We start from the raw sequence: 27818 nt of genomic DNA, 5'->3' as shown, positions 1-27818 counted from the left end.
GCGGTTATGCTAGGCGGAGAGATACTTTTGGACTGGTTTCTGCGGTTATGCTAGGCAGAGAGATACTTTTGGACTGGTTTCTGTGGTTATGCTAGGCAGAGAGATACTTTTGGACTGGTTTCTGCGGTTATGCTAGGCAGAGAGATACTTTTGGACTGGTTTCTGCGGTTATGCTAGGCAGAGAGATACTTTTGGACTGGTTTCTGCGGTTATGCTAGGCAGAGAGATACTTTTGGACTGGTTTCTGCGGTTATGCTAGGCAGAGAGATACTTTTGGACTGGTTTCTGCGGTTATGCTAGGCGGAGAAATACTTTTGGACTGGTTTCTGCAGTTATGCTAGGCAGAGAGATACTTTTGGACTGGTTTCTGCGGTTATGCTAGGCGGAGAGATACTTTTGGACTGGTTTCTGCGGTTATGCTAGGCAGAGAGATACTTTTGGACTGGTTTCTGCGGTTATGCTAGGCAGAGAGATACTTTTGGACTGGTTTCTATGGTTATGCTAGGCAGAGAGATACTTTTGGACTGGTTTCTGCGGTTATGCTAGGCAGAGAGATACTTTTGGACTGGTTTCTGCGGTTATGCTAGGCAGAGAGATACTTTTGGACTGGTTTCTGCGGTTATGCTAGGCGGAGAGATACTTTTGGACTGTTTTCTGCGGTTATGCTAGGCGGAGAGATACTTTTGGACTGGTTTCTGCGGTTATGCTAGGCAGAGAGATACTTTTGGACTGGTTTCTGCGGTTATGCTAGGCAGAGAGATACTTTTGGACTGGTTTCTGCGGTTATGCTAGGCAGAGAGATACTTTTGGACTGGTTTCTGTGGTTATGCTAGGCAGAGAGATACTTTTGGACTGGTTTCTGCAGTTATGCTAGGCAGAGAGATACTTTTGGACTGGTTTCTGCGGTTATGCTAGGCAGAGAGATACTTTTGGACTGGTTTCTGCGGTTATGCTAGGCAGAGAGATACTTTTGGACTGGTTTCTGCGGTTATGCTAGGCAGAGAGATACTTTTGGACTGGTTTCTGCGGTTATGCTAGGCAGAGAGATACTTTTGGACTGGTTTCTGCGGTTATGCTAGGCAGAGAGATACTTTTGGACTGGTTTCTGCGGTTATGCTAGGCGGAGAAATACTTTTGGACTGGTTTCTGCAGTTATGCTAGGCAGAGAGATACTTTTGGACTGGTTTCTGCGGTTATGCTAGGCGGAGAGATACTTTTGGACTGGTTTCTGCGGTTATGCTAGGCAGAGAGATACTTTTGGACTGGTTTCTGCGGTTATGCTAGGCAGAGAGATACTTTTGGACTGGTTTCTATGGTTATGCTAGGCAGAGAGATACTTTTGGACTGGTTTCTGCGGTTATGCTAGGCAGAGAGATACTTTTGGACTGGTTTCTGCGGTTATGCTAGGCAGAGAGATACTTTTGGACTGGTTTCTGCGGTTATGCTAGGCAGAGAGATACTTTTGGACTGGTTTCTGCGGTTATGCTAGGCGGAGAGATACTTTTGGACTGGTTTCTGCGGTTATGCTAGGCAGAGAGATACTTTTGGACTGGTTTCTGCGGTTATGCTAGGCAGAGAGATACTTTTGGACTGGTTTCTGCGGTTATGCTAGGCAGAGAGATACTTTTGGACTGGTTTCTGCGGTTATGCTAGGCAGAGAGATACTTTTGGACTGGTTTCTGCAGTTATGCTAGGCAGAGAGATACTTTTGGACTGGTTTCTGCGGTTATGCTAGGCAGAGAGATACTTTTGGACTGGTTTCTGCGGTTATGCTAGGCGGAGAGATACTTTTGGACTGGTTTCTGCAGTTATGCTAGGCAGAGAGATACTTTTGGACTGGTTTCTGCGGTTATGCTAGGCGGAGAGATACTTTTGGACTGGTTTCTGCGGTTATGCTAGGCAGAGAGATACTTTTGGACTGGTTTCTGCGGTTATGCTAGGCAGAGAGATACTTTTGGACTGGTTTCTGCGGTTATGCTAGGCAGAGAGATACTTTTGGACTGGTTTCTGCGGTTATGCTAGGCAGAGAGATACTTTTGGACTGGTTTCTGCGGTTATGCTAGGCAGAGAGATACTTTTGGACTGGTTTCTATGGTTGTGCTAGGCAGAGAGATACTTTTGGACTGGTTTCTGCGGTTATGCTAGGCAGAGAGATACTTTTGGACTCGTTTCTGCGGTTATGCTAGGCAGAGAGATACTTTTGGACTGGTTTCTGCGGTTATGCTAGGCAGAGAGATACTTTTGGACTGGTTTCTGCGGTTATGCTAGGCAGAGAGATACTTTTGGACTGGTTTCTATGGTTATGCTAGGCAGAGAGATACTTTTGGACTGGTTTCTGCGGTTATGCTAGGCAGAGAGATACTTTTGGACTGGTTTCTGCGGTTATGCTAGGCAGAGAGATACTTTTGGACTGGTTTCTGCGGTTATGCTAGGCAGAGAGATACTTTTGGACTGGTTTCTGCGGTTATGCTAGGCAGAGAGATACTTTTGGACTGGTTTCTGCGGTTATGCTAGGCAGAGAGATACTTTTGGACTGGTTTCTGCGGTTATGCTAGGCAGAGAGATACTTTTGGACTGGTTTCTATGGTTATGCTAGGCAGAGAGATACTTTTGGACTGGTTTCTGCGGTTATGCTAGGCAGAGAGATACTTTTGGACTGGTTTCTGCGGTTATGCTAGGCAGAGAGATACTTTTGGACTGGTTTCTGCGGTTATGCTAGGCAGAGAGATACTTTTGGACTGGTTTCTGCGGTTATGCTAGGCGGAGAGATACTTTTGGACTGTTTTCTGCGGTTATGCTAGGCGGAGAGATACTTTTGGACTGGTTTCTGCGGTTATGCTAGGCAGAGAGATACTTTTGGACTGGTTTCTGCGGTTATGCTAGGCAGAGAGATACTTTTGGACTGGTTTCTGCGGTTATGCTAGGCAGAGAGATACTTTTGGACTGGTTTCTGCGGTTATGCTAGGCAGAGAGATACTTTTGGACTGGTTTCTGCGGTTATGCTAGGCAGAGAGATACTTTTGGACTGGTTTCTGCGGTTATGCTAGGCAGAGAGATACTTTTGGACTGGTTTCTGCGGTTATGCTAGGCGGAGAGATACTTTTGGACTGGTTTCTGCGGTTATGCTAGGCGGAGAGATACTTTTGGACTGGTTTCTGCAGTTATGCTAGGCAGAGAGATACTTTTGGACTGGTTTCTGCGGTTATGCTAGGCAGAGAGATACTTTTGGACTGGTTTCTGCGGTTATGCTAGGCAGAGAGATACTTTTGGACTGGTTTCTGCGGTTATGCTAGGCAGAGAGATACTTTTGGACTGGTTTCTGCGGTTATGCTAGGCAGAGAGATACTTTTGGACTGGTTTCTGCGGTTATGCTAGGCAGAGAGATACTTTTGGACTGGTTTCTGCGTAGTCAAGGCCTGAGTCGGTCAGCCAGCCAGTCAGTTGGTCAGTCAGCCAGTTCCGTCAGTCAGTCCTCTTGTCATTTTGTTGGTCTCTGAGGAAGAAGGCAGGGCTAGTGACACAGCGGTAGCAGAGGGCTTGGGGTACGATGGCATACACAGCGTTGACTAATAGAAAGACAATCTGGCTGTCAGCTGGTACTCTGTAGGAGAATGGCGTCCTCGTGTGGAGAGATGCACCGATGTGGGAGAACTGGGCCTGAGGAGTAGAGAAGAGAAGATAAGACAGAGAGAGTATAAAAACAAGAAGTGGAGGGGTAGAAAGAAAGAGGGAGGGAGAAGATGAGGAGGAGAAAGAATGAAAGATAAATGAAGGATCCGCTTTGACAATCTCAACATGAAAGCTGGAAGATACACTAGAAAAGCTGGATTTCTTGGTACGCATCTGGTATTCAGAAACTTTTCTTCTATATACTGTACAAGCATACCATACGTCTTCTATGAACCCTGTACCATAGCATAGACCTACACTCTCCTGAGCTGTTCACTGTCATATTCTGTCAGTATCATGAGTGGAATATCTCTCCACTATCAATCTCTGAACTGGGCCTATTTCCCTGTAGCCTACTGCTGTCATTCCTAGCATGGAGAGGCATTGAAACAAGATGTATGAGCCTGTCTGTCTGCTTGTCTGTGTCTGTCTGCCTGTTTTCCTGCTTGTCTACCTGCCTGTTTCCTGCTTGTCTGTCTGTCTGTCTCTCTGTCTCTCTGTCTGTCTGTCTGTCTGTCTGTCTGTCTGTACACACACTCTGCCTCTCTCGACCTCTATATTTAGCCTGGCTAGGCAACGTGCCTGCTGTGTCTAAAGATGGCCCCAGCTTTTGTCTCTCTTGGGACTGATGGCACAGGACAGCCTACTGGCTTCACAACAAAGCAATGGCAGCCGCTCACTGTTTCGTTTGCTGCTTCCAACTACACATGTGATCTTTAAATAACCTTTAAGTGGTACACATACACACATTTTGAGCAACCAACCAACCAATCAACCAAAATGTATTGTACCCAAAGGGAAATAGGTCTGCAAGCAAGGTAAATCCGCCTGAGAAAGAATGTGTCAGTCCAATGTCTATCTGTGTGTGACTAAAAGCTGATTCAATTCATCAAGACACGGTGTGATCAGTTGAATCAGGTGTGTTGTTTAGCACAATAATGGAACAAAAGCCTGCACACTGTGGGTCAGTTGCTTTAGCAAATATCACCGGTCCTTGGGGATGCATCAATACTGGCCATACACAGAGCGCTCCCTGAGCCCTTGTTAGGGAGAGTACCTTAGAAACCCGGGAATTTATAGCACTAATCAGACTGTGTGTGTGTGCGCGTGTGTCTCTCTGTGTGTGTGTGTGTGTGTGTGTGTGTGTGTGTGTGTGTGTGTGTGTGTTTGTGTGTGTATGTGTGTGTGTGCGCACACACTGGCCTCTGCAGTACGACAGCTTGACCACAGGAATACAGATGAGTTAACCATGTGCAGAGCCACAGTCATTCACATAATTTATCTAGGTCAACACTGGAATTTGTATAGCTGAAATATCCCCTAGGTATAGATCTAGGATCCTCTCCCCCAACCCTAACTTTGACCTATAGTGGGGAAAATGCACAACTGACCCAAGATCAGCATGTAGGAAGGGGAACTTCACCCTACTTCTTTTGAAATAGTAATTTCATTCCAGTTATATTTCTATGCTCCCCACTCACCTGTGCTATTGCCCCAGAGTGGACCAGAGTGAGGTCAGGCATCCACTCACACCCAGGCACGAGCAGCCCGTAGAGTGCAATGATGTAGTACGGACCGGAGTAAAGCATGTTCACTATCATCTAGGACACAGCAGAGACATAATAGGCTGCGTTTACACAGGCAGCACAATTCTGATGTTTTCCACTAATTGGCCTTTTGACCAATCAGATCAGCTCTGAAAAATATGTGAAAAGATTTGATGTGATTGGTCAAAAAAAACAATTAGTGGAAAATAGATCAGAATTGGGCTGCCTGTGTAAACGCAGCTATAGAGGTTAAAAGGGGTCCTACTATATAGTTTGAGGTAAGTATTGAGTCATAACTGCAAACATGGCGTGTGTAACTGCAAACATGGCGTGTGTCTGAAAGTGGGCGTGTCAACAGAAGTGGGAGGATTAACAGAAGTGGGTGTGTGGAAAGCGAATCAGCAAATAGGGCAGATTTGTTGCCACTCAAGACTGTTTTGTGTGGCTGATTGGGCGGCACGACGAGTCGATTGTTGATAACTGTAGCATTTTGGCTAAGACTAACCCTTTTCCTAACCTTAATCTCATTCTCCTAACCTGCAACGTTAATTATCCTAACCTGCCACGTTAATTCTCCTAACCTGCCACGTTAATTCTCCTAACCTGCTACGTTAATTATTCTAACCTGTTAATTATTCTAACCCGCGGTGCACCTGGCTATGGCCGGTCTAACCGATAATGGAGCGCTGATGTTAAACCCATTGCTGTTAATCCACCTACTGATGTTAAACCCATCGCTGTTAATCCACCTACTGATGTTACACCCATCGCTGTTAATCCACCTACTGATGTTAAACCCATCGCTGTTAATCCACCTACTGATGTTAAACCCATCGCTGTTAATCCACTTACTGATGTTACACCCATCGCTGTTAATCCACCTACTGATGTTACATCCATCGCTGTTAATCCACCTACTGATGTTAAACCCATCGCTGTTAATCCACCTACTGATGTTACACCCATCGCTGTTAATCCACCTACTGATGTTAAACCCATCACTGTTAATCCACCTAATGATGTTACACCCATCGCTGTTAATCCACCTACTGATGTTAAACCTATCGATGTTAATCCACCTAATGATGTTAAACCCATCGCTGTTAATCCACCTACTGATGTTACATCCATCGCTGTTAATCTACCTACTGATGTTAAACCCATCGCTGTTAATCCACCTACTGATGTTAAACCCATCGCTGTTAATCTACCTACTGATGTTAAACCCATCGCTGTTAATCTACCTACTGATGTTAAACCCATCGCTGTTAATCCACCTACTGATGTTAAACCCATCGCTGTTAATCCACCTACTGATGTTAAACCCATCGCTGTTAATCCACCTACTGATGTTAAACCCATCGCTGTTAATCCACCTACTGATGTTAAACCTATCGATGTTAATCCACCTAATGATGTTAAACCCATCGCTGTTAATCCACCTACTGATGTTACATCCATCGCTGTTAATCCACCTACTGATGTTAAATCCATCGCTGTTAATCCACCTACTGATGTTAAACTCATCGCTGTTAATCCACCTACTGATGTTAAACCCATCGCTGTTAATCCACCTACTGATGTTAAACCCATCGCTGTTAATCCACCTACTGATGTTAAACCCATCGCTGTTAATCCACCTACTGATGTTAAACCCATCGCTGTTAATCCACCTACTGATGTTAAATCCATCGATGTTAATCCACCTAATGATGTTAAACCCATCGCTGTTAATCCACCTACTGATGTTAAACCCATCGCTGTTAATCCACCTACTGATGTTACACCCATCGCTGTTAATCCACCTACTGATGTTAAACCCATCGCTGTTAATCCACCTACTGATGTTAAACCCATCGCTGTTAATCCACCTAATGATGTTAAACCCATCGCTGTTAATCCACCTACTGATGTTAAACCTATCGATGTTAATCCACCTACTGATGTTAAACACATCGCTGTTAATCCACCTACTGATGTTACACCCATCGCTGTTAATCTACCTACTGATGTTACACCCATCGCTGTTAATCCACCTACTGATGTTAAACCCATCGCTGTTAATCCACCTAATGATGTTAAACCCATCGCTGTTAATCCACCTAATGATGTTAAACCCATCGCTGTTAATCCACCTACTGATGTTACACCCATCGCTGTTAATCTACCTACTGATGTTACACCCATCGCTGTTAATCCACCTACTGATGTTAAACCCATCGCTGTTAATCCACCTAATGATGTTAAACCCATCGCTGTTAATCCACCTACTGATGTTACACCCATCGCTGTTAATCCACCTACTGATGTTAAACCCATCGCTGTTAATCCACCTACTGATGTTAAACCCATCGCTGTTAATCCACCTAATGATGTTAAACCCATCGCTGTTAATCCACCTACTGATGTTACACCCATCGCTGTTAATCCACCTACTGATGTTAAACCTATCGATGTTAATCCACCTAATGATGTTAAACCCATCGCTGTTAATCCACCTACTGATGTTACATCCATCGCTGTTAATCCACCTAATGATGTTAAACCCATCGCTGTTAATCCACCAACTGATGTTAAACCCATCGCTGTTAAACCACCTACTGATGTTAAACCCATCGCTGTTAATCCACCTACTGATGTTAAACCTATCGATGTTAATCCACCTACTGATGTTAAATCCATCGCTGTTAATCCACCTACTGATGTTAAACCCATCGCTGTTAATCCACCTACTGATGTTAAACCCATCGCTGTTAATCCACCTACTGATGTTAGACCCATCGCTGTTAATCCACCTAATGATGTTAAACCCATCGCTGTTAATCCACCAACTGATGTTAAATCCATCGATGTTAATCCACCTAATGATGTTAAACCCATCGCTGTTAATCCACCTACTGATGTTACACCCATCGCTGTTAAACCACCTACTGATGTTAAACCCATCGCTGTTAATCCACCTACTGATGTTAGACCCATCGCTGTTAATCCACCTACTGATGTTAAACCCATCACTGTTAATCCACCTACTGATGTTACACCCATCGCTGTTAATCCACCTACTGATGTTAGACCCATCGCTGTTAATCCACCTACTGATGTTAAACCCATCGCTGTTAAACCACCTACTGATGTTAAACCCATCACTGTTAATCCACCTACTATATCACCTCCACCTATATCACCTCTATTTTAGACATGACAAACGTATGAGTCCATCATCCATATAACAGTGTGCTCCATGGCTTGGCCTTTCCATTACTTACCTGTATTTTAGGATAAGACGAGGGGTCCTTCAGGTAAGGTTCATATAGCTGTGTGTACTCCTGACACCACTCTGTCGGGCAGTCCAGGGCCACCTAGGCCAGACACTGTTCAATGAGTGTTACATCAGACCCAGTTGTAAAAAGTTAAATGGGCCTCAGACCTTTCTTCAGCAATGAGTATAACTATAATGATGAGGTCCTTTTGTAACAGAGGCTTTGATTCAGCTCAGAGTGACATTCAGTACCATGCTCTAACATTTTCATCTATCATCCTTCTCAGGTAGTTTTTACCTTTATTTAACCATTTAACCTTTATTTAACCATTTAACCTTTATTTAACCCTCTTTTGCGAGGGGGACATGGCAGCCGCCACGGTAACGCATAGATCCATTAGAAGTACAACTGGCTGGCATCTGTAGTTTGGCAATGTCTCTGTGGTTCTTACCAGGCCTCTGAAGACACAAAAAAATGTAGCAGGGACGAGGTAGATGACAAACAGAAAGTCTAGGGGCCTCTCCAATAGCGTAGTCCTCTGGGCCTCATTGATACTCTGACAGAAAAAATATATAGAGAAAAATACACCAACATCAGCAATGTCTCTCTGTTTTAATGGATAGTGATATTGCTCAAGTCAGGATTTGTAGCTCGATGTGTGCACACCAAAAAAAGCTTTACAGGATTGAGTGAGCAAAATAAAATAAGAAATTGCTTCAGATTGAAATGCTTCAGATTGACATGAAAACATTTTGTCAAAAAACACTTGGCCTCTGCAAGAGGAGCCAATTCCCATTGAATTGTCTAATAATATCTGGGAACATCTATTTTTACTTTGGCATCTTTAACCAAATTCCCTGGTGGTCAATCATGGTGGATGTAAACAAGTAGGCTTGTTACTGATAAATGGAGAGTAACTATGTCCCTTGCAGTGTTGCATTATAGCATCTGGTTACAATGCAATATTGTATGACCTTTGACCCTGAAGGATTGGGCTCTTACCATTGTCCGAGCCTGTCTGGTGGTGGACTGGCTGAAGACGCGGAAGCAGGCCCACACCGAAACTACGACGTAGAGCATGTGGACCAGGAACAGGGGGCTCAGCTGGGTACCATACTTCCCTGGTGGGGAGAGATCAAAAAGCATGTGTGAAAATAATGTTCCTCTCTGAGGATAGACAATACATGTTCTGTCTGTCTGTACAGGGGTAAATCTCACTAGATCTGTGCTGAGACTGATTTGCATTGTGTTCAGGGATAAAACATATCAGCCATGCATGTTCAATAAAGTAACGGTCTAATTTTATCCATTCGTTTGAGTGTACCCACCCACAACATTTCCAGGAATGTAGACGATGACACGCATGAGAATGGACCCCACCCAGTACAGGCCGATGGCTCTGTAGCTTGCCCTGCAAAGACAGGCAACACACACATCCCAACACACACAACACGCACAACACACACAACACACACAACACAGACATCACACATCATTACTGTGGCTCCTTGTTGTAGCCCATAACTAGGACCTCTATGAGCTCTGGTCAGAATTAGTGCACTACACTATATCACTTTCTCACTCATAATTTTTTACCATTCATTCAGGATTATCCGTAATCAGGGTAGCATCCACATTCATGTAAAAATATACTTCTATTCTTATTTACAATAAAAGTGACTCCAAAATAATACAATACATTATTTACCATTAATTTATATTGGGCACAAAATAATCTGAAACACAACAAAAAACAAAGAGCAAACTCATCCAACAAATGTGTAGAGTCGCAAGCTTGATGTAGTCATTACATGCTATGAATATGGGACCAAAAGTTAACTTGTCCCAACACATTTGGTCCCCTAATGTCGGGGGACTATGTACAAAATGTAATTTAATTTCTAAACAATTCCCCCAATATGGATGAAAATACCCTAAAATGAAAGCTAGCAGTATGCACTTTAACCTATCATTTCAAATCCGAATTGCTGGAGTACAGAGCCAAAACAACAGCAAATTAGTAAAATGTCCCAAAACTTGTGAAGCTCACTGTGTATAATATGGCACCCCAAGTCATCATGTCTGATACTGACATGGGTTATGTCTGTTAATGTGAGCATGAGCTACAGGCTGAGACAACCTCATAATAAGGACTTATTAAGGAGTTATTACACCCAGATATGTACAGTTCAGTGGTATTTGCTATCAATGTAAATGTATGATTGTTTCAGCTTCCTTACCTTCAAATACTTTTTATAAACTGGGTTGGGTCGAGCCCTGAATGCTGATTGGCTGACAGCAGTGGCATATCAGACCGAATACCACAGGTATGACAAAACAATTATTTTTACTGCTCTAATTACGTTGGTAACCAGTTTATAATAGCAATAAGGCATCTCAGGGGTTTGTGGTATATGAGCCAAAGGCTGAGACAACCTAATAATGACTTATTTAGGAGTTATTACCCCCAGATAAATACAGTTGAGTGGTAGTTACTATCAATGTAAATGTATGTAGGGCAACAGGTAGCCTAGTGGTTAGAGCATTAGGCCAGTAACTGAAAGGTTGCTAGATCGAATCCCCGAGCTGACAAGGTAAGAATCTGTTGTTCTGCCGCTGGACAAGGCTGTTAACTCACTGTTCCTAGGTCGTCATTGTAAATAAGAATTTGTTCTTAACTGACTTGCCTGGTTAAATGAATAAAAAACGGATTGTTTTAGCTTCCTTACCTATATGGCCTTTATAGACTCCATTGAACTTACTTATATAGTCTTAACAGATTCCATTAAACTTACTTATATAGTCTTAACAGACTCCATTAAACTTACTTATATAGTCTTAATAGACTCCATTAAACTTACTTATATAGTCTTAACAGATTCCATTAAACTTAATTATATACTCTTAACAGATTCCATTAAACTTACTTATATAGTCTTAACAGATTCCATTAAACTTACTTATATACTCTTAACAGATTCCATTAAACTTACTTATATAGTCTTAACAGATTCCATTAAACTTACTTATATAGTCTTAACAGATTCCATTAAACTTACTTATATACTCTTAACAGATTCCATTAAACTTACTTATATAGTCTTAACAGATTCCATTAAACTTACTTATATAGTCTTAACAGATTCCATTAAACGTACTTATATAGTCTTAACAGACTCCATTAAACTTACTTATATAGTCTTAACAGACTCCATTAAACTTACTTACTTACTTAACAGACTCACTTAAATGTTATTCTTCTAAACCTCTTTGGATGTGTCTCCTAAACGGCTATAAAGTCAATGTAAAGCACATACCCCCAGGTTATAGCTGCAACCATGTGCAGGTACATGAGATAGTGGACACATCCATCCCAATAGGAGATAATGTGTCCATGGGCCGTGTTAATGTAGGGGTCTGCCTGTAATGAACATGATAAAGATATAAAGATATATTACTATAACACTGTTAAAGTCTGCTTTCATTGGGTTCTTCATTGCATGGGACAGTTTTCAGTTTTCATTTCTGTATTCAGTGGCATGGACTGTAGGTAGTGTGTGTGTGTGTGTGTGTGTGTGTGTGTGTGTGTGTGTGTGTGTGTGTGTGTGTGTGTGTGTGTGTGTGTGTGTGTGTGTGTGTGTGTGTCCATACATGCGTCCATTAGGTCCATGTATGTCCGTCCGTCCGTGTGTGTGCATGCGCCCGTGTGTGTGCCACAGGGATGTTTACTTGCATTTTTGAGATAGAAGGTGATGAAACCATCGATGATACTGTCCTGCTCCAGACCAATGATCAGGTTTACCACACTCAGGAATGCATACACTGCAAACACTGGCAGAACAAGAGAACACTGAATAATACAGTTCCATTTTACTTGACTTATTTTAGTTATTCTAGTCATTTAGCAGATGCTCTTACAATCAGTTCCTTCAATTAACAAACACATAACAAAATCATAGCAAAGTAAACCTTCAAAAATCAGCTAAATGAGTGGTCTAGTGTGCGCAGCAAAGACAGGTACAACAGCGAAGTTAGAGCCCGTTGTGGCTCAGTTGGTAGAGCAGAGCGCTTGTAACACCAGGTCCAGGATCGTCGCTTTTCCATTCCCACTGGGGCCTCCCATATCAAAATGTGTGCATGCATGTAAGTCACTTTGGATATGCTGTATGTATATAAAAACTAGCCTAAACCTACAAGGCTTAGTTAAAATAGAGAATACCTGCATGGGAAAACACTGGTGAATGTAGAGGAAAACAGTGTAAACTCTCACCATAGAATAGAGGGTCTTTGGGTGCCTTCTTCTTGAATAGAAAGCATGCAGATATAGCCAAGATAAGAACAGTTGTAGATCCAGCGAAAAAGACTGTCTCAATGCTAGACATAAAAAATACTCAATTAATTAGGCCTAACCAGAAATAACCTGCTAAGAATCAAATCAACTAGGATACATATTACTAATGCTTTTAAACTAGATTGCATACAAGACTGCATACAAAACTACTAGGCTATAGCATCATCCACTATCTAGCATTATAAGGTTTATTAACGGCTACAGTAAAACACATGACAACTATATTATCGACAATATCCCTACTCACCTGTTAGTGTAGATCAGAGAGTTGAGGAAAAATGAAATGGGTATTGATGTCAAGGACAAGATAAAAACTCCCGTCCCAGCAGACGCGTGCATTGCTCTATTTACACTGTCGACGCGCATAAATAATTATTTGTTACTGAAAATAAAACACAAAATTATATATGTTAAAAACCATTAGAACATGTTGCTTAATACATTTTTTATTGGGCGCGTGCTGCGCCGTACTACTATTCTGCCAGCACCCTGTGCGCATCTCAATCGTATAATAAGGCTTCCTTCTCTCCCTGCCTAATTAACAATGCAGAAGTCGGGAAATCTATGCTTAGGTTATCTGCTTTTACCTATCCATGAGTCACAGGTCAGTATGGATGAAGAGAAGGGAGCAAGGAGAGGAAGCGACTGCAAAGCATTGAGATCCCCTTTCCTATGGCGCTAAATTCTATTCTGACTGCTGTCGTCCGACTCATGATCCCACAAGTGGAGTTCACGTCCCTGAACATGACACGTGATCAATGGCATTTTATCATGTACATTTTGGTTGGGGCAAACAAAATAAAAAAAGTGGGATGCAGTGTTCTCCCTGTACACCAAGGCAGAACCGTAGGATAAATAAGGGGGGCATATAAGCAGACAATGAAAGCTCTTACAATATTCTGATTATATTTCTCTAAAATAGGTTATAGGCCACATGTGCACCACCAAGTCAGAACAGTAGGCGGAATTAAGAGGGGTAAATAGACCAAATAATTAGAGTGAGGCACATGGGCTACTAACACCTTCTACACAACATACACTTAGTATTACTTTCTTAGCTACAGTATACATATCTCCTTGGCATATTACATAATGTATGCAGCAGCATACATGACATTTTTGGACTCACCTTGTTGTGCTGTGCTCACCTGAACAGGAAGGTGGCGCGATGGTCCTTCTGGGGCAAATTTTGTCATCAAAGTCTGGCATTCTCTGAATTTATGATGCTTTCAAAACAACTGGGAACTCTGAAAAAAACGGTTGAATCATGATGACGTCAATGATCTTAAGGTCGTAGCTCTAGAAAGAGGCCAGATTCACAATTCCGAGTTGGATGACCGTTCAACATTTATTTTCCCAGTCGGAGCTCATTTATTCACGATTTCACAGGGGTTTTTTTATTCATTAAAGTCAAGTTTTTGCAGTTCCAAGTTAACTCTTGTTTTGTACGCGGCACAAATCATGATTAATTGACAGCATGGCCAATGTTGAATGTTTATAATTTTAAACTTGGAAAAGAGCCCCTTAATCCCAGATTTGGGACCACACAGCCACTCCACTGAATAGCAAGCTAGTGATTTATTAGCAATGCTTGTACCCTGGTCCTGGAAGAGCAAATTTCAGTTGGTGGTGGAGTAACTGAAAAAGGTTGGAAACCACTGAGCAAAGTGATGATGAGCTATATGGCCATCTTGAATTTAGGCTATTTAAATGCCATTGGCCTACTCTATGTAGTGCAATATAAATCCATCAGACAACATATTTCCATGGCCTACAATTTTTTTTAAAAACTTGTATTTAATCAGGAGAGCCCAATTGAGACCAGTGTCTCATTTGGAATGGAGCCCCGAGGACAAATAAATCCATCAACACAACAACAGAAGATAAAAAAAATAAACTACAAGACAGATAAATACATGACATCAGGTTATTATAACAAGTTATAATAGTCAATTGAAACAATTGCACACTTCAGCGAACTCATTTAACAACAAACTTTTAAACTGCCCTATTGGTACCAGGGAATCCAGGTGGAATTTGTTTTGTAAGTTATTCCATAACTGTGGTGCATTCAAATTAAAGGCAGATTCACCAAACTTTGTGGAGACAAGTGAGACCTCGAGTTGCAAATGGGTTTGGTATCTCATATTTTTATATTTCAACAGGAAAGTGAGGTAGGTTGGAAGCTTGTGAAGCAGAGCTTTGTAAACAAGAAGGGAGTAATGAAGTGATCTACGGGATTCTAGTGAGGTCTAGACGACCTTCTGATAAAGGATGGAGTGATGAGTATTAAAACTGTCACCTGTAATAAAGTGAAGGGAGATATGGTAGACGGCATCCAAAGGTTTAAGACTAAGAGTAGTGGCTGCTGCAATCAGGTAAATGGTGTCAACATACTCAAGAACTGTCAGGAAAGTTGACTGTACAATCTGCTTCCTGCTGTTCATGAAGAGGCAAGATCTATTTCTAAAAAATAAGCTCACTTTAAATCTTAGCTTTTTAACTAAGCTCAGTATGTTTTTAAAAGTTACATCTTTATAAATCCAAAGCCCAGATAGTTATAGGCGGGAACCTGCTTGAAGAGAGAGCCATCCAATGAGTGAATATGTAGCCGATCTGAGACATTTTTCAGTGAATTAAAGAACAACATATATTTAGTTCTGTCTGCATTAAGTTCACGTTTTAAATCAACAAGGGTTTTCTGTAATGCAACTAAATCAGATTGCAGCTGTAACATTGCTTGGTCAACAGTCGGTGCAATGGCATACATAACCATATCGTCTGCATACAGATGAATATTACAGGATTTAATACATAGACCAATATTATTTATATAAACATTAAAAAGGACAGGTCCCAATACAGACCCCTGCTGTTCACCTTTCGTAATATTGAGAAAATTAGACTTGACACCATCACAAAGCACACATTGTGTCCTGTCTGTCAGATCGCTCTTAAATCATTTGAAATACTTATTGTCCAGGCCCATTTCTGACAGTTTTTGAATGAGTAGGGAATGGTCAACGTTGTTGAATGCCTTAGAAAGGTCTATAAATCAGGCAGCACAATGTTTTTTATGATCTAGGCAATCCCATCATCTAAAACAAGCATATTAGCTGAAACAGATCTATGCCCAGCTCTAAAACCAGACTAGTGCATATTTAGAATAGAGTGGGATGTTAAAAAAGTTTGTAGCGGGGAGTTGGTCAGGGATTCTCGTACCTTGGCTAGGCAAGATAACTTGGAGATTGGCGGTAATTATCATAAGGATCTCCGCCTTTATGTATTCATCTATCTATCTATCTATCTATCTATCTATCTATCTATCTATCTATCTATCTATCTATCTATCTATCTATCTATCTATATATATATATATATATATATAGAGAGAGAGAGATGAATATTACATTTATATATGTAAATATATATATATATATATATATATATATAAATATATATATATATTTATTCAGATTTTTCAGGGGGAGCTGCAACACCCTCAGAATCCCTACTTCCTGCGACTATGGACAGAGAGCTGTAATAAGAAGGGGTCAAGTGAATCATTTTACATCGATCTTTAGCAAGGCACTTAGTACATCACAGACATCAAATGGTTGAAATGAAAATAAACTATGTGAGTCTGTTAGAGCATTATTCTTTACAATCTGTTGAGGCGACTAAAGGACTACCTCTTTCAGAGACGATCCTTTCAAGCAGGTGGCCAGCTGAAGTCTAACGCTTATTAAAAGCACTACAAATGTACACGTTGTCTAGTATGGGACCAGAGGCTGTCAAAACCCGCCGGGGCAATGAGGGGTTGGAGCCGTGTTTCAAAGATTTGACAATTTTCCAGAATTTAGCTGGAAAGTATTAACAAAAAAAACGAGTATATAAACTATTCGAGAATACTTGGCTTGTTGCAAAGCAGTTTTGCTCTGCCGCATTCGGATTGTGTGGAAATGATCAACTGTGTGTTGTCGTGTTTCGTGTCGGGTGTCTAATATGCATGATCCAGACAGATTTGTGGTAATTCCAAAATAAAGCTATTCAGCGATGCTGTCTGCTTGACGTGATACCAGAAAACAGCGCCACCTAATGGGTTAAAAGAAAACAACAAGAAGGATTCACAGGAAGAGACGTAAAACCGCGGAAGTGTGCGTCATTCCTGGAGAGCGAGAAAGAAAGCAGTAACAAACACTGGCCCATTAGTCTTTGAAAAATTCGCAATAAAACGCAAAAATGCGTCATTAATATTTTCCACGGTTATCAATCGTAAAAGCCAATAAGGACAGCGGTACGAAATGGCGACTGGGGGTGGTGGCATCGGTCCACCGTCCAATCTTGAAGGACGAGCATCAAATTTCGCCCATTCTGGAGCGGGAAGAAATGCTGGAGTGGCCTCGAATATGCCAGTCCCCGTGGTCGCAGCACCAATCTCACCCCCGTCGGGTGGCCTTCACCGGGAGCCTATGTACAACTGGCAGGCCACGAAGAGCTCAGTAAAAGAGCGCTTCGCGTTTCTCTTCAATAACGAACTGCTCAGTGACGTTAGGTTTATTGTCGGTAAAGGTAGACAGGCGCAGAGGATACCAGCGCATAAATTCGTCCTAGCTGCTGGTAGTGCAGTATTTGACGCCATGTTCAACGGGGGAATGGCCACCACCTCGGCCGAGATAGAGTTACCTGATGTGGAACCTGCAGCCTTCCTAGCCTTGCTAAGGTAACATCTATTGACCGACCATGCACTGCATTGCGATATAATATATTTATAGAGAGGTGTTTGTTACCCCAGTACGTTAGTTAAATTGTTCCCCTTATGTTATGAGTGCTGACATTGCATTGTCTGTATGATAATATTCATGTATTATTAACACATTAGAGACTGCTGCCTATAGGCATAGACTGGAAATCACTGGCCACTTTAAGGAATGGAACACTAGTCACTTTAATCATGTTTACATATCTGGCATTTCTCATCTCATATATATATACAGTATTCTATACTATTCTACTGTATCTTAGTCACTTAATAATGTTTGCATATCTTTCATTACTCATCTCATATGTATATACTGTATTCTATACTATTCTACTGTATCTTAGTCACTTAATAATGTTTACATATCTTTCATTACTCATCTCATATGTATATACTGTATTCTATACTATTCTACTGTATCTTAGTCACTTAATAATGTTTACATATCTTTCATTACTCATCTCATATGTATATACTGTATTCTATACTATTCTACTGTATCTTAGTACATGCCGCTCTGACATTGCTCATCCATATGTATATACTGTATTCTATACTATTCTACTGTATCTTAGTCCGTTCTGCTCTGTCATCGCTCGTCCATATGTACATAGTCTTAATTGATTCCTGCTTAGAATGGTGTGTTTTATGTATATGTTGTGTAATTTGTTAGATATTACTGCACTGTTGGAGCTGGAAGCTCAAGCATTTTGAGACACCTGCAATAACATCTGCTAATTACGTGTATGTTACCAATACAATTTGATTTGATGTGAGTTGGTGAAAGTGATATCAAACGAGGCTCCTGCCTGAGCTATTCCTAATTACTATGCCTAACTACCTCTTTTAAAAAATGAAACGTTTTTCTCTTCTATATGCAATGTCAAGCTTTTGTTTTAGAAGACAAACATTCTGGTGTTCTGGAAGCCTGTACATCCCACCTTCTTTGACCACTTACTGTGTGTGTGTGTGTGTGTGTGTGTGTGTGTGTGTGTAGGTTCCTGTACTCTGACGAGGTCCACATAGGACCAGAGACGGTGATGACCACTCTGTACACGGCGAAGAAATATGCCGTTCCTGCTCTAGAGACTCAGTGTGTGGAGTTCCTTACCAAACACCTCAGGGCAGACAATGCATTCATGCTACTCACTCAGGTATATAGGGCTGCTAATATAACTCCTATTGCATAAACTATTCTACATAATACTGCTACTCACTCAGGTAGTATATAGAACTGGTATCATTAACTATATTACATAAAACCCTCATGTGGGTACTAAAGAATATGCCAGCTCTTCACTAAATAGAATAGACTACTGTAGTTCATCACTTAGAAAGAATAGCCAAGATGGCATCTCTGCCAATTCCTCTTGGGTAACAATTCAGAACAGGGTAATCAAAACTCCAAAAACTAAGCCATGACTGAAGATAATACACAGGCCTAGATGACTTGGGTAGTACTACAGAATAAACTAGCTTAAACACAGGTCACATCCCACACTGTCCATGTCCACTGTCCAAAGTATTTGCGTAGGCCAATGTGCTTCCAAAACAAAACATCTTCAAAAATGTAAGGTATATTCAAGTGTTCTCGTTTCCTGTTTTTGTTCTGTTGAGCGAGCAAGTTTGATCCTAGAATGTTGTATATTACGTTATGCCTTTATCAAATCAAGTGCAAATTGGTGGGGCGGTACTTGAACAGACAACTTCCCCATGTGTCTCATGCTGATGTGTCATCTTGGACCGTGCTCATTCTTTCTGCAGGCCAGACTATTCGATGAGCCTCAGCTTGCCAGCCTCTGTTTGGAAACAATAGACAAAAGCACCGGTGATGCCATAAACGCAGAAGGATTCACTGACATTGACCTAGGTATGCATCAGTATGGCCTATTATTCACACAGGAACATATCCCAATGATATACAGTGGATGATATACAGGAACATATCCCAATGATATACAGTGGATGATATACAGGAACATATCCCAATGATATACAGTGGATGATATACAGGAACATATCCCAATGATATACAGTGGATGATATACAGGAACATATCCCAATGATATACAGTGGATGATATACAGGAACATATCCCAATGATATACAGTGGATGATATACAGGAACATATCCCAATGATATACAGTGGATGATATACAGGAACATATCCCAATGATATACAGTGGATGATATACAGGAACATATCCCAATGATATACAGTGGATGATATACAGGAACATATCCCAATGATATACAGTGGATGATATACAGGAACATATCCCAATGATATACAGTGGATGATATACAGGAACATATCCCAATGATATACAGTGGATGATATACAGGAACATATCCCAATGATATACAGTGGATGATATACAGGAACATATCCCAATGATATACAGTGGATGATATACAGGAACATATCCCAATGATATACAGTGGATGATATACAGGAACATATCCCAATGATATACAGTGGAACCGCCAATAGACTTATAGTGTTGTTAAAAAGGAAAATGCTATTGCAACCTCTTTGCAATAAGGAATTGAGACCAAAAGCTCAATAGAAGTGTCATGTGTTTAATACCAAGGATACAGTCAGCTGAGTGTTTACAATTAGAAAGCTCACAACACATTTTATATTCTTCCCTTGTAGGTGTCACCTCCCCAGCTATACATTTTATGACCCCAATGAGTTTCCCTCTGGCTCCATGGAATGTCCATGGTCCTCTTTGTTTAGCCAGATGTCAGAATCACACCCCGTCCATCTTCTGTTCTGATCATTAGGTCATGGTTTCTAAATGAGCGTACACACAGTTTCATGGCCTAAACTCCATTAATACTCACAGTTATCTTTCACTAAACAGGATACAAACTAACTACAGTTTAACTTGAAACATGTTACATTTTAATAGAATCCATCAGTATTTTATTAGGATTCCCATCATAGAGGTAGTGGAAGAAATTGACTGCTTTAAGTGTGTGTTGGTTTCTGGGTGCGTTCTGGAGGCAATTGAGTTTAACCTTTGACCCTAACCCCTTCCCTTTTTGTCATACTGTGTAGACTAGACCTAACACTGAGCCTGTGTTTTTAGATACGCTGTGTGCAGTGCTGGAGAGAGACACCCTGGGGATTCGCGAAAACCGTCTATTTGGTGCGGTGGTGCGCTGGGCGGATGCCGAGTGTTACAGGCAACAGCTTCCCCTCACCTCTGAGAACAAACAGAAGGTTCTGGGCAAGGCCCTAACCCTCATCCGCTTCCCACTCATGACTGTGGAGGAGTTTGCTGCGGGTGGGCATCTCTCTGTCTGAGACATACACACAGAGACAGAAGCACATAAACAGAAAGACAAACACACACACTATCTAAAGTTGTAGTTTAAAATGCTAAATAAGTTAGAACTCTGCTTTGTCAGATTAAACATATCCTAAATGTTATTACTTTTTAATACGAGTAAGCACTGCTTTTCATCAAGCTCAGTTTTGTAAAATGTAAATACTTGAACATACTTGTAACCTAGAATTCATTTTGAACATAACGGTGTATAATCATTTTATAAATGTGTTTGTGTTTCTGCTGTCCGATGAACCCAGCCCTAGAAACCAGTTTGATATTAATTATTGTGCAACAGGGCCTGCCCAGTCTGAAACCAGTTTGATATTCTTTCTTGTGCAACAGGGCCTGCCCAGTCTGAAACCAGTTTGATATTCTTTCTTGTGCAACAGGGCCTGCCCAGTCTGGAATATTGTTCGATCGGGAGGTGGTAAATCTGTTTTTACACTTTACAGTAAACCCCAAGCCGCGGGTAGACTACATTGACAGGCCCCGCTGCTGCCTCCGAGGAAAGGAGGGCAGCATTAGTAGGTTCCAGCAGGTTGAAAGTCGCTGGGGATACAGTGGCACCAGTGACAGGATCAGGTGAGACTGTGTACCTGCTTGTCTACACTGTGACAATGTCCTACCGGCCCCACACTATACAATTACAATGACTAAAAGCCCTTGCACAGAAATGACTTTTGTTTTGCTCGTATTTGTTTTTTGGACATGCAAATTATTCAGACGGAAAAAGATAAACTATTCATTCTAATTCAGATGATGGTGTGTCAAATGCAGCCTCAGTACAACACTGGTTTGTCCTTCAATAACCTATAAGCCTTTTTCTACAGACCTCGGTGGAGAGAAACACTTATGAGCGGCAGGTGGCCTAGTGGTTAGAGTGTTGGACCAGTAACCAGCAGGTAGCCTAGTGGTTAGAGCGTTGGGCCAGTAACCAGCAGGTGGCCTAGTGGTTAGAGTGTTGGGCCAGTAACCAGCAGGTAGCCTAGTGGTTAGAGCGTTGGGCCAGTAACCAGAATGTAGTCTAGTGGTTAGAGCGTTGGGCCAGTAACCAGCAGGTGGCCTAGTGGTTAGAGCGTTGGGCCAGTAACCAGCAGGTAGCCTAGTGGTTAGAGTGTTGGGCCAGTAACCAGCAGGTAGCCTAGTGGTTAGAGTGTTGGGCCAGTAACCAGCAGGTAGTCTAGTGGTTAGAGCGTTGGACCAGTAACCAGCAGGTAGCCTAGTGGTTAGAGTGTTGGGCCAGTAACCAGCAGGTGGCCTAGTGATTAGAGCGTTGGGCCAGTAACCATAATGTAGTCTAGTGGTTAGAGCGTTGGGCCAGTAACCAGCAGGTAGCCTAGTGGTTAGAGCGTTGGGCCAGTAACCAGCATGTAGTCTAGTGGTTAGAGCGTTGGGCCAGTAACCAGTAGGTGGCCTAGTGGTTAGAGCGTTGGGCCAGTAACCAGCAGGTGGCCTAGTGGTTAGAGCGTTGGGCCAGTAACCAGCAGGTGGCCTAGTGGTTAGAGCGTTGGGCCAGTAACCAGCATGTAGTCTAGTGGTTAGAGCGTAGGGCCAGTAACCAGCAGGTGGCCTAGTGGTTAGAGCGTTGGGCCAGTAACCAGCATGTAGTCTAGTGGTTAGAGCGTTGGGCCAGTAACCAGCATGTAGTCTAGTGGTTAGAACGTTGGGCCAGTAACCAGCAGGTAGCCTAGTGGTTAGAGCGTTGGGCCAGTAACCAGCAGGTAGCCTAGTGGTTAGATTGTTGGACCAGTAACCAGCATGTAGTCTAGTGGTTAGAGCGTTGGGCCAGTAACCAGAATGTAGTCTAGTGGTTAGAGCGTTGGGCCAGTAACCAGCAGGTGGCCTAGTGGTTAGAGCGTTGGGCCAGTAACCAGCATGTTGTCTAGTGGTTAGAGCGTTGGGCCAGTAACCAGCATGTAGTCTAGTGGTTAGATTGTTGGGCCAGTAACCAGCAGGTAGCCTAGTGGTTAGAGCGTTGGGACAGTAACCAGCAGGTAGCCTAGTGGTTAGAGCGTTGGACCAGTAACCAGCAGGTGGCCTAGTGATTAGAGCATTGGGACAGTAACCAGCAGGTAGCCTAGTGGTTAGAGCGTTGGGACAGTAACCAGCAGGTGGCCTAGTGGTTAGAGCGTTGGACCAGTAACCAGCAGGTAGCCTAGTGGTTAGATTGTTGGACCAGTAACCAGCAGGTAGTCTAGTGGTTAGATTGTTGGGCCAGTAACCAGCAGGTAGCCTAGTGGTTAGAGTGTTGGGACAGTAAGAAAGGTTGCTGTTTTGAAAAACAAAGCCGACAAGGTTCTGTCAATGTGCCCTTGAGCAAGGCACTTAAACCTGATTACTCTGGATAAGAGTGTCTAATAAATGACAAAATGTCAAAATAATAAGTCGGTTCAACATATTTTTGGAGGGGGGTTGCTTCTGGCAGAGCCATAAAAAACCTGCCACATCACTGTTTTTTACAGTGGTGGAACATTTCAATGCAAATCAACACCCCCAGAATAGTTTGAGATGGTTGTTCTTCTATTGCAATGTGTGCTGTTAAAGGAGTCAACCAGGTGAATTTGAGCGATGGTCTTTCTCCAGCCTCATACCTCTTCACCACACTCCCATTGGCAGAGACGATTGCATGTGTTTTAATAAAGGCAGTGTTCGTCTCCCATTGGTGGAGTTTCTACTGCATGTGTATTAATAAAGGCAGTGTTCGTCTCCCATTGGTGGAGTTTCTACTGCATGTGTATTAATAAAGGCAGTGTTCGTCTCCCATTGGTGGAGTTTCTACTGCATGTGTATTAATAAAGGCAGTGTTCGTCTCCCATTGGTGGAGTTTCTACTGCATGTGTATTATTAAAGGCTGTGTTCGTCTCCCATTGGTGGAGTTTCTACTGCATGTGTATTATTAAAGGCTGTGTTCGTTCGTTTGAGGTTTCTAAAGGTATCTTGTAATTTCCATCTCCTGTAGATTTAATGTAAATAGAAGAATATCAGTGGTGGGTTTCGGACTGTATGGCTCGATCCACGGACCTACGGACTATCAGGTTAATATACAGGTAAGCATTTAATAATGAAGAGCTAATGATGTTATCAGCCTGGTAGCCAGACCAAATGTGTCCTGTTAGTGCTTCAGTCACACGATAACTTCTCCAATGTTCCTTACTGCGTATGAAGCACTAAGAGATCTGGTTACCAGGGTTGTGTCGAGTAGGGCACATAGTAACAAAACGTTTTGCAATGGAAAACCAAAAACCTGGGTTATTAGACAAGGTCATGTAGTACCTTTCTGTTTCCAAATGTTTTTGTCCCCTGTTTGGTGCCAACTAAACACGATCCAGGCCATTATAGTGAATTTGTTCAGAAAACCTTTTTAATTTTTTTAAGCTATAGTGCAAACAGTAATTGACAATAATTGTATCAATTTTTTTCAGATTATTGAGAGTGACAAAAGCCTAACGCTAGCAACAAACGACACGGGCTTCAGCTGTGACGGAACAGCCAACACGTTCAGAGTCATGTTCAAGGAGCCGGTGGAGATTTTACCCAACGTTAGTTACACCGCTTGTGCAACCTTAAAGGTACGCTCACCCCATAACGACAGTACTCAGGTGCAACCTTAAAGGTACGCTCACCCCATAACGACAGTACTCAGGTGCAACCTTAAAGGTACGCTCACCCCATAACGACAGTACTCAGGTGCAACCTTAAAGGTACGCTCACCCCATAACGACAGTACTCAGGTGCAACCTTAAAGGTACGCTCACCCCATAACGACAGTACTCAGGTGCAACCTTAAAGGTACGCTCACCCCATAACGACAGTACTCAGGTGCAACCTTAAAGGTACGCTCACCCCATAACGACAGTACTCAGGTGCAACCTTAAAGGTACGCTCACCCCATAACGACAGTACTCAGGTGCAACCTTAAAGGTACGCTCACCCCATAACGACAGTACTCAGGTGCAACCTTAAAGGTACGCTCACCCCATAACGACAGTACTCAGGTGCAACCTTAAAGGTACGCTCACCCCATAACGACAGTACTCAGGTGCAACCTTAAAGGTACGCTCACCCCATAACGACAGTACTCAGGTGCAGCCTTAAAGGTACGCTCACCCCGTAACGACAGTACTCAAGTGCATGTTTACGAACAAATAGGCTATTGTGTTTTATTTTTGCCTCTGCTGCTAACATCAGCATAGTTATTATAGACTTGAATCAAATGTTGATGCAAACTAGTTTTGGTCTGTATTCTACTAGATCATCAACCCTGTGTGACCACAGTTGAGACTTTGTATGAACATTTTAATCATCATCTCATCTTAAAGGGATTGTTCACACAAAACAACTACAGTATAAACAGTTATTTGTGTATTGTGTCCATTAGTTCACTGTTACAATTTTTTAGGAATGTTTTATGTCAAGCTTTCAAGGTGGATCATTTCAGTACGTTGCGAAAACTGCGTTTTGTGCATAATTTCTCTTTGCTAACAATCCACTTGTCTCCTGTAGGGCCCGGACTCTCACTACGGCACTAAAGGGTTAAAGAAAGTGAGCCAGGAGTCCGCCACGGGGACCAAGACCACCTTTTTCTTTTTCAGCTCTCCTGGGAACAACAACGGCACGTCAGTGGAGGACGGACAGATCCCAGAGATCATCTACTACACCTAGTACTACACCTAGACAACTCCTCACCACACCTGGGTCCTGTAGAACCATGGACCCGGACTCGTCCATGAAACATTTTTGCATTTTGGTTTCCGTTGCCGCACTTAAACGAAAAAAAAATTCTGTTGCTTGTACTATTAAACATGGATCCCTAGTAAACACGACTGGGTTGTGTTCGGTAGGCAAACTTGTTGCAGCTAGAAACGCCATGAATAGAGATGACGTGATGACTCATTGCGGCATATTTTTTCTAGGTAATGTATTTCTTTCTGAACGTTCCGCAATGTTGTTCCCTGCTGAACAATGCCCTGGGTCAGGTAGACACCATCTACCACACCTAAACCAGGGGCCATGTTCTGTAGGCATAGAATGGAGGAAACGGAGTGCGACTGGGAGGTACTACCTGAGCTTGTCCAATAAGAAGCACTTGTTTTCTGTTCCAAAATGTTTTGCTATGGTGTGCTCCAATGAGAACTACCTATGAGGTTGGGTAAGTCTGAGAGTGGAATGGAATGGCGCCCTGCAGGGAGGATTGTAGCCTGGTTCCAGATCTGTTTGTGCTCTGGCTGAGTCCATTTCTGTCGTTGTCCAAGACGATTCCAGAAGGAGTTGGCAAAAGGGCAGAAACAGACCGACACCCAGGCTAGAGGGATTGTGCCTTCTGCTGTTCAGGAACGGATACAAAGACTTTTGGAAACCAAAAGGAGTGGAGTAGTGTCGGTCTAGTCTGCTGGTTTGTGAACTTGGATGTGTGCGAGATCAGTGGATGCTGGTGGGAGGAACTATAGGAGGACAGGCTCATTGTAATGGCAGGAATGGAATAAATGGTAAGGAGTTAATGTGGTTTCCATATTTTTGATACCGTTAAATTTATTCCATTCCAGCCATTACAGTGAGCCTGTCCTCCTATAGCTCCTCCCACCAGCCTCCACTGTGTGAGACATTTGACATAATAGAACTGTAACTCAAAAAGGATTGTTACATGTAGAGATGTATAATAGGACTGTGGACTGGCTGGAATCTGGGTGATGGTAGACAATGACACAGTTGGAAATGTTCTATATTCTACTACTGGCTTTCTGTGGTCCGTACCTTCATCAGGGAATCGCTCACTACAGTGCTGGTGTCTGGAGTGTATTCACTAGACACTGAAACGGGAAGGGACTACCTGAAGAAATTCGTTTTCATTGCAAAACGTTTAGCTATGGTGTGCACTTATGAATACACCCTATGTAGTGTAAAATCGCAGAGTGCCCTTCACTGTTCGATCAATGTCATTTCGTAGTTTGAGTGCTGACGTGGTAAAAGTTCCACTGTTTTCGTGCTTAACCTTCATTGATTATATTTGCAGGTGGGGTTTTTCATGTGCAAATAAAATCTTAACTAGTGACGTCTGAGTATTTGTGCGTATGTTAAAGTTTGCCAATGTATGTTACATGCTTTAATTTGTTTCCTTAGCATGTCATCTAAGAGTAAGACAGGATAATATTGTGACTGTTAATTGCTGAAACAAGTGGAAATGTATATTTTTATCTCTCTGCAATAAAGTATGTTGACACCAATGATGTATTTGTCTGATACCTTCTGAAATGAGTCATTAAAGCTACAGTCTGGGATCGGTGAAGTTGTTCAACAATACATCACCAATTTTATGCTCTCAAACACACCCATAATCTGGGAAACAGTTCAACAATACATCACAGATTTAATGCTCTCATACATAATGTATGACTATACAGAAAGATGGGGGGGAATGGCAATGTAACAAGTAGTTGTAATACTACAATAGTTCCTGTAGGTGGAGCTCCAAGTTAAATCAATGGTTCTCCAACAACACCTGCTCCAACCTATCTTCAAACCAGTTCATAGGGACCCTGAACCCACTCGCTGTGCTGCAGGCTTTTGTTCCATCCCAGCATTAATACTTGATTCAACCAACCAAGGCTTTGATTAATAGTTGATTAGCTGAATCAAGTGTTGTGCTTCTAGGCATACATTTTAAATAGCTTTGTATCTGCATGAGTTCCAGATCTAAAACCAACCACCCCTGGTCTCTCTTGTCCATGCTATGGAAATATGGTTTTTCAAATGTCCACTTATTTGATTTTCTACAATATCAAAGGTAATATACATCAGATAACATGCTAGACAAGTTGGCCTGCCTTGTAGGTAATGGAGGAGAGAGAAAGGGATATGCTTGTTTTTTAGTTTCATATGCTGAATTGCTT

General features: G+C 42.2%; 2 protein-coding genes across 3 annotated transcripts; one reads left to right on the top strand and one right to left on the bottom strand.

Moving 5' to 3' along the window:
- Nucleotides 1-3342: 3342 nt before the first annotated feature.
- LOC110526703 (transmembrane 6 superfamily member 1-like) lies at nucleotides 3343-11937 on the bottom strand. The gene is made up of 7 exons (XM_036964406.1): nucleotides 11794-11937; nucleotides 9805-9887; nucleotides 9479-9597; nucleotides 8928-9032; nucleotides 8483-8575; nucleotides 5151-5270; nucleotides 3343-3657 (listed from the first exon to the last, which is right to left on the bottom strand). The coding sequence occupies exons 1-7, from the start codon at nucleotides 11826-11828 to the stop codon at nucleotides 3463-3465; spliced, it is 750 nt and encodes a 249-aa protein (XP_036820301.1). The 5' UTR covers nucleotides 11829-11937; the 3' UTR covers nucleotides 3343-3462.
- A 5061-nt stretch (nucleotides 11938-16998) lies between these two features.
- On the top strand, nucleotides 16999-27155 carry LOC110526696 (BTB/POZ domain-containing protein 1). Of its 2 annotated transcripts, none has more exons than XM_036963578.1 (8): nucleotides 16999-17550; nucleotides 18587-18743; nucleotides 19354-19459; nucleotides 20689-20886; nucleotides 21384-21513; nucleotides 23891-23978; nucleotides 24354-24500; nucleotides 25435-27155. In XM_036963578.1, exons 1-8 carry the CDS (start codon nucleotides 17132-17134, stop codon nucleotides 25591-25593), a joined length of 1404 nt encoding a protein of 467 aa, XP_036819473.1. In that variant the 5' UTR covers nucleotides 16999-17131; the 3' UTR covers nucleotides 25594-27155. The 2 variants fall into 2 exon arrangements, with proteins under 2 accessions (XP_036819473.1, XP_036819472.1); XM_036963577.1 differs by having other exon boundaries at nucleotides 17000-17550; nucleotides 21321-21513.
- The last annotated feature ends 663 nt before the right edge of the window (nucleotides 27156-27818 follow it).

Source organism: Oncorhynchus mykiss, chromosome 26 (assembly GCF_013265735.2).
Source record: "Oncorhynchus mykiss isolate Arlee chromosome 26, USDA_OmykA_1.1, whole genome shotgun sequence".
Classification (NCBI taxonomy): domain Eukaryota; kingdom Metazoa; phylum Chordata; class Actinopteri; order Salmoniformes; family Salmonidae; genus Oncorhynchus; species Oncorhynchus mykiss.
The sequence above is the reverse complement of the archived record's forward strand: the minus strand, read 5'-3'. Positions and strand labels throughout refer to the sequence as shown.

What these genes read in the sequence shown, in the direction of transcription:
- LOC110526696 (XM_036963577.1), top strand. Translation starts at nt 17,132, where the DNA reads ATGGCGACTGGGGGTGGTGGCATCGGTCCACCGTCCAATCTTGAAGGA. An exon ending in GCCTTCCTAGCCTTGCTAAG is followed by an intron (nt 17,551 to 18,586) that starts GTAACATCTATT and finishes GTGTGTGTGTAG; the next exon opens with GTTCCTGTACTCTGACGAGG. An exon ending in CCGCTTGTGCAACCTTAAAG is followed by an intron (nt 24,501 to 25,434) that starts GTACGCTCACCC and finishes TGTCTCCTGTAG; the next exon opens with GGCCCGGACTCTCACTACGG.
- LOC110526703 (XM_036964406.1), bottom strand. Translation starts at nt 11,828, where the DNA reads ATGTACCTGCACATGGTTGCAGCTATAACCTGGGG. An exon ending in CGTCTTATCCTAAAATACAG is followed by an intron (nt 5,271 to 8,482) that starts GTAAGTAATGGA and finishes GCTGTGTCCTAG; the next exon opens with ATGATAGTGAACATGCTTTA. An exon ending in ACTCTGGGGCAATAGCACAG is followed by an intron (nt 3,658 to 5,150) that starts GTGAGTGGGGAG and finishes TCTACTCCTCAG; the next exon opens with GCCCAGTTCTCCCACATCGG.